The 9890-nt window shown below is 39.4% G+C and overlaps 1 protein-coding gene across 1 annotated transcript in view; it reads right to left on the bottom strand.

Moving 5' to 3' along the window:
* Window positions 1–208: 208 nt before the first annotated feature.
* The window catches only part of LOC143295771 (cytochrome P450 3A8-like), a 31643-nt gene continuing 21961 nt past the window's right edge, over window positions 209–9890 (bottom strand). The window contains exons 13-15 of the mRNA XM_076607390.1: window positions 7372–7509; window positions 4427–4592; window positions 209–3828 (exon numbers count right to left, since the gene is read on the bottom strand). Of these exons, the coding sequence (XP_076463505.1) occupies window positions 3745–3828; window positions 4427–4592; window positions 7372–7509 (388 nt within the window). The 3' untranslated portion in view covers window positions 209–3744. The remainder of the gene's footprint in view (window positions 3829–4426; window positions 4593–7371; window positions 7510–9890) is intronic.

Raw genomic sequence — 9890 nt, 5'->3', positions numbered from 1 at the left:
AACAACAAAACACCGTGTCATAATACCCCTGACAATCAATGATTCATAACCAGTCACGTAATCATTATTCTAAGTACAATTTTTTTCATTGTTTTAAAACAGAACACAAGCTCCATTCAAAAACATATGATGATATACAGCAAGGTTTTACTGGTGCATTGGCAAGAAAGATTCTTAAACAAACATGTGGTTGCTGATTCCATAAAAAGAAAACGGCTGCCGATTTCAATAAAGGTTAGTCTTTTTTTATAACACATTGACATTTCATCATATGAATAGCATAGGATCGAGTGTGTTCTGAATAAACAATTAAAAACAAGAAAGGCAAGGCCTTCAAGATTCACTTGTGATACACACTTAAAGAAGAAGAAAAAACTTATAAAAATGAAAAAAAAAGTTTGTTGAAATGTGTTCTATTCGTTATCATAATCATATACAGCTTCGCGAAAAAAAAAGTTACAAAAATCAAAAACTAGTTTGTTGAACTGTGTTCTCTATTCGTTATTATAATTATATACAGCTTTGCGAAAAGAAAATAAAAGGCTTCAATGCAGATTCGAACCACAGATGTTTGGGTCGAGAATGAGTGGTTTTACCAACCGCAGTAACGCAGGTTCGATGTTGACGTTCAAAAATTATTATTTGAGCATGTTGTTTTAGTAGATTAAATCGACAGCGGCAATCCAAGTCATAACGCGGTTTAAATCATGTTATTTTGGTACATCTCGGGCATTTAAAAATGTTCTTTCAAGTCCGAGTTAAAGGAGACGTTTCCATCGCTTTAAAACCACTGCAATACATGTCCGTGTTTGTAGATGTGCAGAGATCCGTGATCGATAAGCTATGTCTTGAGAAACTACTGACACCTTCCATTCAATTTCTTTTTTTTCTGTTCATTCCATTTAATTCAGTATCCACTTTAAAACATTCATATGCAGTAAACACTTCGATGATTATTTAAGAAATTCTTTTAATTCGGCGGTAAAGGAGACGTTGCCATCGCGTCAGGCTTTGCAACATGCTCTGTCAAGATCTGCACTGACCAGTGCCGTGTAGGCGAAGTGGTGAAAGGATTGATTCAAATTTTATTTTCTGTTCATTCTAGTCAATTCATTGTCCGCTTTAGAATCTTCATATGCAGTAAACACGTCAATAATGTAGTTAATGTCACTGTATGTGTTCTGTCCAGAATGTGTATTTCTTTGCTTTTAATTGCGAACAAGAAAAACAAAGTCATGACATATTCTCATCAGACAATCGGGAAGCTGCAAATAGGTGTAACAGCGGTTTTCGGAATCCGGACGGAACATCAACGAAATAAACTGTTAATGATTCTGAAATACGGATATATTCGGGAGACTTACAACATATTATTGGTATGACGTTGAAGGTTTTTTTTCCTATGTTTAAGCCAAATTTGGTATTGGCAGACAAAGTATTTCCAGAGAAAATGGCAATATTAAAGTTTACCATGGAGACACACACACACACACACACACACACACACACACACACACACACACAAACAACCGAACACCGGGTTATAACATAGACTCACTTTGTTTACACAAGTGAGTCAAAAACTGTACAATGTGCTCAAGGGGATGAAGACAAACTATTTGTGAACAGTTTGGTCTTCAATTAATATGTATGAAAGATCAAAACCAACATAGTATTTCCTTCTTTTGTTTTCTTTTCTTTTTTTAAGAAACATACTTTTAAGATATACGTTTATCGTTCTTACACCGGTTGAACTGCTGCAGTATGTGAACAACAACCAGAGCAATGAAACTTTTCAGTATTCAAAACAGATTTAACAAACACTATATACGTGTGCTTTTCCCGTGAATCACACACATTGAGGATACTGTTTTAGCAGTTTAAATAACATATCATCAAGAATATTTAAGTTTAGGTTTTGTTTCCTTGAAATATTTGCATATATAAAATAACATTCAATTTGGTATTAACTGTTGTCTTTGTTGTTTGCTTTAGCTGTGCAGTGTCCTCCTTAGTATATTACGAAACCTCTTTTCTTCAAAGCTGATAATCATTCCATGACAGTATCATTCAAAGTAACAAAGTATCTAAGTTTTTGTAGAAAAAAAAGGAATAGAAAAAACGAAAGCACGAGTTCTCTCAACTGCTGCTTATGCTCTTAAAAACCTTCAGCATCAGAAACTCCGCCAAGTTCACAATACTAAAAGTAGACTACTAAAAGTAGAAGTACAGAATAGTACACTTGGGCCGTATCATGTAAAACAGAATAATCAAATGAACATTCAACAGATTAATGTTACAGTGTAAAGTGTAGCTGAGGTTCAAGTGTCATTTGCACATCCACATCATTACTGTGTCAGAACCCTTCCTTTGCTCCTTACATTCACACATCTCCCTTCTCCTCCCCCCACCCCTCCCCTCACCATCTCCACTCTTTTCGCTGTCACTCTAACATCTCTTTTGATGCCAGGTCGACTCCATGCCCATCTGCACCTTCACTCTGTTTATCTCCCTTTGGTCACACCAGGCTTGCCATTAGTCCCCGGGTCCAGCCGTGTGCAGTAACGCTGTGAGCGTCAGACCAGTGTGACGTGTTACCGGTCCACCTTCCTTCTTCTGGCATCTCCTGTCAGTCTGCCTCCATATCTATGTCTACTTTTAGTATGCTATTCAGTGCCTATCCTTTTTCTGTGATTTTCACTGGCACATGTTTGGCTGTTATGATGTATGTATGATTTACTCTTAGTTACCTTTTAAGGGTTTCTAATGTAGTTGTTTACTGTGATTATTGATTGTACGCACTGTTTCTCTGGGTCGACGTTTCAGCATTTTATGTCTTATGTATACGTGTTGAATGACTGTGATTTTCGTGTACTGTTTATGTGTTTTGCACCACCAATAAATTTCTCTTGTTGAGATTATAAAGTATTCTGTATTATGTCCCACGTGGATGAAGGCGATTTAGTTTCCAGGACTGGGAGATATTTACACTAATATGATTTCTAATAAAGCTTTATTAAGCCCCCACCCCACCCCCTGGCCCCTCTTCATACCCTAACATCCCCACCCCCTATCTCGACCAACCTCCAATCTCTTAGTCATGAAAATGATGGGTCAGCTGCACTGGATTTTACAGGTAGTTTCTCCTTCGCAATCGAAGATAAGCATGAGCTTTACACTGGGTGGGTCCGCAGATGATCAGTGAGTCTAATCCAGGCTGTGACGTGTCTGTAGCACTGCAGTCGGGTGTGTAGCTGGTGCTGTCCTGGTGTAGGTGGATTCAGTGTCTTCTCCTTGCGTTGCTGGCGGTGTTTATAAATCAGGCTAAGGCAGAGTATATGTCAATACATTACTGCACATTACTGAGACAAGCCACGACGCTGCCAATACTGGTCACCTTCGTTTACCTTTTTGCTGGCTGCAACGACTGTACTTACTTTGAAATTGCTCAAGAATAATGATTATCAACGTCATTGACACGTGTTCACCAGAGTATTGAGAGGCTCTTAAACTGATTACTGGTACTTCAAAATTAAATGTAACCACATCATTTAGTTCAGCCATACTAAGTGACTTGCTTCTGTTGTTGTTTTTTTTATCAGCTGAGAAGGATAGGTCTATAAGTTAGCGGGCTAGAGAAAAAACAACAACTACAAAACAAAAAAAAAAAAAAAAAAAGAAAGCATGCCGAGAGATGTGTGCGTGTATTGTTGTTCACAAATGTTCAGAAGACTGGAACTGAATTCAAGCACTCCGTATTTCTGCCTTCACTTTGATGACCACGTTAGGTGCTGCCAGATTGAAGCCCTTACCCAGGCTGACTTTCTCCTGGAAAAAAACAAAAAAACAAAACAAAAATGATGGTTGGTGAAGAAGCAAAAGAAAATGTGTCCGTCCGATATTCTTCATAACTTGACGAGAGAAGGTAATGTATTCAGCAGCATTCTACAGGGTAAGCACGGTTTTCTCAGTTCTTTCATTCCTCATCTGCAGTCGATGTTTTCTGTTACTCCCCAAATGGCAAAACTGGCGCTGTGAGTACAGAACTGGCGTTTTATTCATTCAAAAATATACATCGATTCATTCATTTTGATCCCAAAGCACAAAGGCGTATCTTTTTGGTTTGCTTAACATAATAAAGTGGACGTGCTTTCTTTTACACACATGCACGCACACACACGCACACACACAAACACACGCACGCACGCACTGACACACAATACACATACAACACACGCATACACACAAACAGAGACACACAAACACACACTTACACCCGTCCCCACCCCCACTCCCACACACATAACACTACACATACGTCTAAATACACCACCACCACCACCATCACCACCACCCTCCATCACCACCACCACCATCACCACCACCCTCTCCCACCCCACCCTCTCCTAAAAGACAACAGACTCACAGGTGTGTCGGCACACTTGACAAAGCGGAATCGCCGAAAGATCTCCGCCGCCGCCAGCTTGATCTCCAGCATAGCCAGACGCATGCCGATACATTTCCGAGGTCCGTAGCCGAACTGTAGTTCGTAAGTCACCGGGTGAACCTTGGCCACGTTCTCTTCAGCAAACCTGAAACACAAAGTGAGTGGGTTTTTTTTTTCCTCAAAGTTTTCGTTCTAACTCTGATCTCGGAATATGATTAACTATTCGCCATTTAATTAACAATTCCTCCATTCCTTCATCCTCCTGTACTGTCTTTAATTGACCCTCTCTCTGGCGAATCTTGTGCGTGTGCAAGCGCGCGCGCGTGTGTGTACGTGTGATGCATTGACTTGCATTTGGACAAACACTCTTGTCTCTTTCTTTTGTATGTGCTTTGCGCGTTGGGTTACGCTGCTGGTCAGACATCTGCTTAGCAGATGTGTAGTGTATATGGATTTGTCCGAACGTAGTGACGCCTCCTTGAGTAACTGAACTGAATTTGAATAACTCCAGAGATTCTTCATATATATATATATATATATATATATGTGATAGCGTAAGCTTGGCTAAGGCTTTAATTTATACCAAGTTGTGACAAGGCAACTTGGCTAGGGGCCTATAATTTTCAAGAGAGATTTGAAGAATTAACACCCTCCTTGCTCACAGCGCCAAGTTGTAACAAGGTACACTTGGTGGTAAAAGGCTGTGGTTTAGGGATGGATTTAGTTTTGATAAAAGAATGAATTGAAACAGTCAAGGGCTGGATCCTGCTGGTTCAAAATCCTGTCGGCGATGTCACTTTTGTAGCCGTGTTATGAACCCCAGTGGTATAAAAGGGTATGGTAGGGTACAAAAGAATTAACTGATGATTGATTTACTAAAGGATAGAAAAGAATCCCCACGCAGGCCGGGAACATGTAGAGGCCAATTGATTTTTCTATTGTTTTATTTCTACAATAGTTATTTAGAAGTTGAGAAGAAGAGGAAAAGAGTGTACTGATAAGGGCACAATTAAACAAAGGTCATTTAGCACAACATGTCAGCACAAGTGACAAGTAAAGCACATGTATACATATTACATGGAAAGACGACCATTCGGTTTGGGATAAGCAACAACATATGATAAGATAATGCATAGTGTGAAGACCAAACACTGACATCAAATGGCATTTCTAATACATTTAAATAGTGCAGTTAAAGTGGTTAAAGCTAAGCTGATTTAGTGAAAGTACACTAACAGTATAGATTAGGTAAAGCTTAAACTGTGACAAAGTGACTCAAATGAATCAGTTTATCATGTAGCCCTATACTGGAGAAAGCCATATAGGAGAGAGCATGATAACTAAATTATAATTAACAAACTGTGATACATATCAGATGGTTTTAATCAATAGCTGATATCACTACAACACTATCTTGTAATCACCACAACAAAATACTACACACATCTTAGAGTACTGAAAATCAGTGAAACACTGTAGCAGCATAATTGATATCAGCAGGTAAAATGATACATGAATAATAAACAAGATAATAGAATCAGTGGCTTTGATATAATACTGGCAACCTGAGAGGATAAATAGTCAGTGCTCAATACAAAGATTGGAAGAACTGTCATGACTTAACCATTAAGTGGTGAATGAACCTACACAAGTTATCTGTTTCATCAAAGCCAAATATCAACATAGCTGAGCTTGTGCTCAACATTTAAATCTCCTCTGCTGAAGAAATGGGATAAGGAACCTAACCTTCATCAGTGACAGCGAATGAGAAAGGATGCATCATTACAGAACATTCTGGAACAAGCTATTAGTGTCCAAAGACGTCACTGACTGTGACGTTAAGAATAAAATGGAATACTGCTACGAGCATATGACGACATGGCGATTTTCTAGATCAATCATAGCCAAGCTGTGACTACATGTCAAAGCAACAACTGAACAATGCAATATCAGCATACTCATATGAACACAAGTACTGTGTCAAAAAATACAATTTACAAATCATCAGCACATTTTACATACATAGTACTTACAGCGATATGGCAATGACACCAGCCGTTGCGGGAACACAAACACAACACACACTGCTTGCGACACAGCAAGAGAGAGAGCGAGCGAGCAGGCTCTGGCCAGGTACAAAAGTGACCAGCGATCACCCACTCTGTCTCTTTATGCAAGTTAAGTGAACTGCACTGAGGCTTGCATGGCTCGTGAAGCCAACTGTCCCCAATCCTCCTAAATTTACTTAGCATTGTGTAAGTTACATGGTGTTAAGTGATAAATTTCTAAATGATTCCTGAACCGATTTATGTCGGATAGGTCGCAAAAGAAAGAGCTTAACACCTACTTTCTAATGAGTATAAAATGAAGTGTTGATTATTTAAGATGAATTTATGATCCCAATTTAAGTCACCTGAACTGATCAGTTTTAACGAGCTCATCGCGGAAAATTACATACTGCGTTGAATCAGTTTAACGTAGGCAAACATAAATGCAATAGATTTAAAAGATGGTATTGTGACAATTCTGCCAGTATATAATACAAAATAAATGAAGCAAGATGTACCAAATTTCTGTGATCGATCTCTGCTTCTAAAACTTCTATTTTGATGCCCACGTCTATCGTGAATTAGAATTATGATCAATATTCATGCTATTTCCACAAACCCAAGGAGTCAAAGTAGTAACGAAATTTAAGTATATAAGCACACACTTCAGTGCTATGTGCTATAAATAAAATGTTGATTGAAAAAAAAATGTTGTGCTTGCATGCAGAATGCTGAACAAAAAACAACAGGATGACAACGATTAAGAAAAACATACAGAAAACAACAACAACAAACAAAACAAAAAACAGAATGGTTGGAATAATCATATTGTTTTTTGTGGCGAATAAACCGCCATACAAAACCGGCCACACCCACCTGTCCGGGTCGAAGACTTCAGGGTCCGGGAAGTATTCCGGATCATGCAGGATGCTGTAGATGGGGATGGTCACACCACAGCCAGCTGGGATGTGGATGCCATTGATGTCCACCGGCTCCCGAGCCTGACGGTTCACCCTGGGACAGACGATGTGGGGAAAGTGCGATTGAAATGGCGCGTGCAATTGTATTGTATTGTATTGGATTGGATTGGATTGGATTGGATTGGATTGAATTGCACTGCATCACGTTGCGGTGTGGTGCGGTGCAGTGCAGTGTAATGTAGCGGTAAGTAAGCCTACAGTGTAGTGTAGTGTAGTGTAGCGTAGTGTAGTGTATAGGGTTTTTGTCACAACAGATTTCTCTGTGTGAAGTTCGGGCTGCTCTCCACGGGAGAGCGTGTCACCATTGTGCAATGCCACCCTTTATAAAGACATAAAATCACCAGCCATTTTTTTCTTCTTTTTTCATTTTGTCTGCTAGTGTATATCTTTCACCATCAAAGACGGGTGCGGTGGTCAACTGGTTAGAGCGCTCGGTTCTCGCCCGAGTTTCCCGAGTTCGATCCCCGTCGCTCCAACCTCAGGTGGAGATTTTTCCCATCTTCAAGGTCAGCATAATATGCAGTATGTATACGCACATAGAAGATCAAAATTAATATGTATGTTAAAGATCATGTAATCCATGTAAGCGTTCGGTGGGTATTGAAAACAAACACCTCCCCTCCCCCGAAAACGGAGTATGGCTGCCTACATGGCGGGGTAAATAAACAAAACGGTTATGCACTAACAATGTTACATTATCTCTCTCTGTGTGTGTGTGTGTGTGTGTGTGTGTGTGTGCGTGACTGAAACCTGGTTGAAGAACACAGTAAACGAATGATTAGGGCCCAAGTGCAGCTCCCTGTTGGCTTTACCCAGGCAGACAGCCTGTTTGAGAAAATGCCTCCGTATTTGTAAAGGGCTAACAGCTTGGTTTGTGACCGAGAATAGGCGCTATATGTTATATGAGTATCCACATCATCGTCATCATTGACTCACTTGTGCAAACAAAGTGAGTCTATGTTATAACCCGGTGTTCCGTTGCGTGTGTGTGTGTGTGTGTGTGTGTGTGTGGTAAACTTTAACATTGTCATTTTCTCTGGAAATACTTTGTCTGCCAATACCAAATTTGGCTTAAAATAGTAGTTAAAAATCTTCAAAGTCATACCAATAATAGGTTGTACGTCTCCCGAATCTAGCCGTGTTTCCGAATGAATCATCAACGGTTTATTTCGTTGATGCTAAATCCGGAATCCGAAAACGCTCTTACCTCTTTGCAGCCCGAATGAAGACAATCTCTTGTAAGAAGGCACCATGACCTCGTTTTTCTTGTTCACAGTTAAAAGCAAAGAAATACAAATTCTGGACAGATCACATACAGTGACACTAACTCCATTATTGACGTGTTTACTGCATATGCATATTCTAAAGTGGACACTAAATTAACTAGAATGAACATAAAAGAAAATATGAATCGACCGTTTCACTGAGTTAAAGTCCTTGTCTACACTAGTCTGTGCAGATCTTGACAAAACTGATGCAAAGCCTGACGCGATGGCAACGTCTCCTATACCGCCGAATCAAAAGAATTTCTTAAATAATCATCGACATGTTTACTACATATGAATGTTTTAAAGTGGATGCTGACTGAACTAGAATGAAGAGAAAAGAGAAACTGAATGGACCGTGTCGTAGTTTCTCAGTGACTGCCACAAAGAGTTGTCGAACATGGATATCTGCAGATCTATAAAGAAACAGAAACATATTGCAGTGTGTGGGAACGTCTCCTTTACCTCGGGCTTGAAAGAAAATTTAAAATGCCGGAGATATACCAAAATAACAAGACTGAAATGGCGTTTGCACTTCGATTGCTGCTACCGATTTATTCCGCTAAAAGAACATGCTTAAATAATAATTTCAAAATATCATAGTTGAACTCGCGTCAGCCTAATGGATGCAACCAATCATTCTTGATCTGATCATCCTTAGTGAATCTGCTTGGAAGCCTTTTTTTTAGCGAGAATCTTTATACGATTATGATGACGAATAGAGAACACATTTCAACAAACCAATTTTTATAAGTTTTTATTTATTCGGGGTTTTTTTCTTGATTGTATGACAAGTAAGTCTTGAGGGCCTTGCCTTTCTTGTTCTTGTTTTTTTATGGTAATTTTGACAGAAACAGCCATTTTTGTTGCCATGGCTTCGTTTACATAGGCTAAGTGCATGCTGCATACTGGACCTCGGATCATCATCTAATCTGAATGACTAGCACCCAGACCACCACAAGGTCTACTGGAGGAGGACATAAAAATTCCGGTCCGTATATGGGAATCAAACCCGTGGACACTCGCTTCTTAGTCGTGTGCATTACCAATGGGCCACCGATAATCAGCATTAAAAGCATAAAAAATTATTATTGGAAATTACAATATCAACAAAGGAGAAATCGTAGTACAGTACTAAAATCAACGCATC

Source organism: Babylonia areolata, chromosome 21 (assembly GCF_041734735.1).
Source record: "Babylonia areolata isolate BAREFJ2019XMU chromosome 21, ASM4173473v1, whole genome shotgun sequence".
Taxonomy (NCBI): Eukaryota; Metazoa; Mollusca; class Gastropoda; order Neogastropoda; family Buccinidae; genus Babylonia; species Babylonia areolata.
The sequence above is the reverse complement of the archived record's forward strand: the minus strand, read 5'-3'. Positions and strand labels throughout refer to the sequence as shown.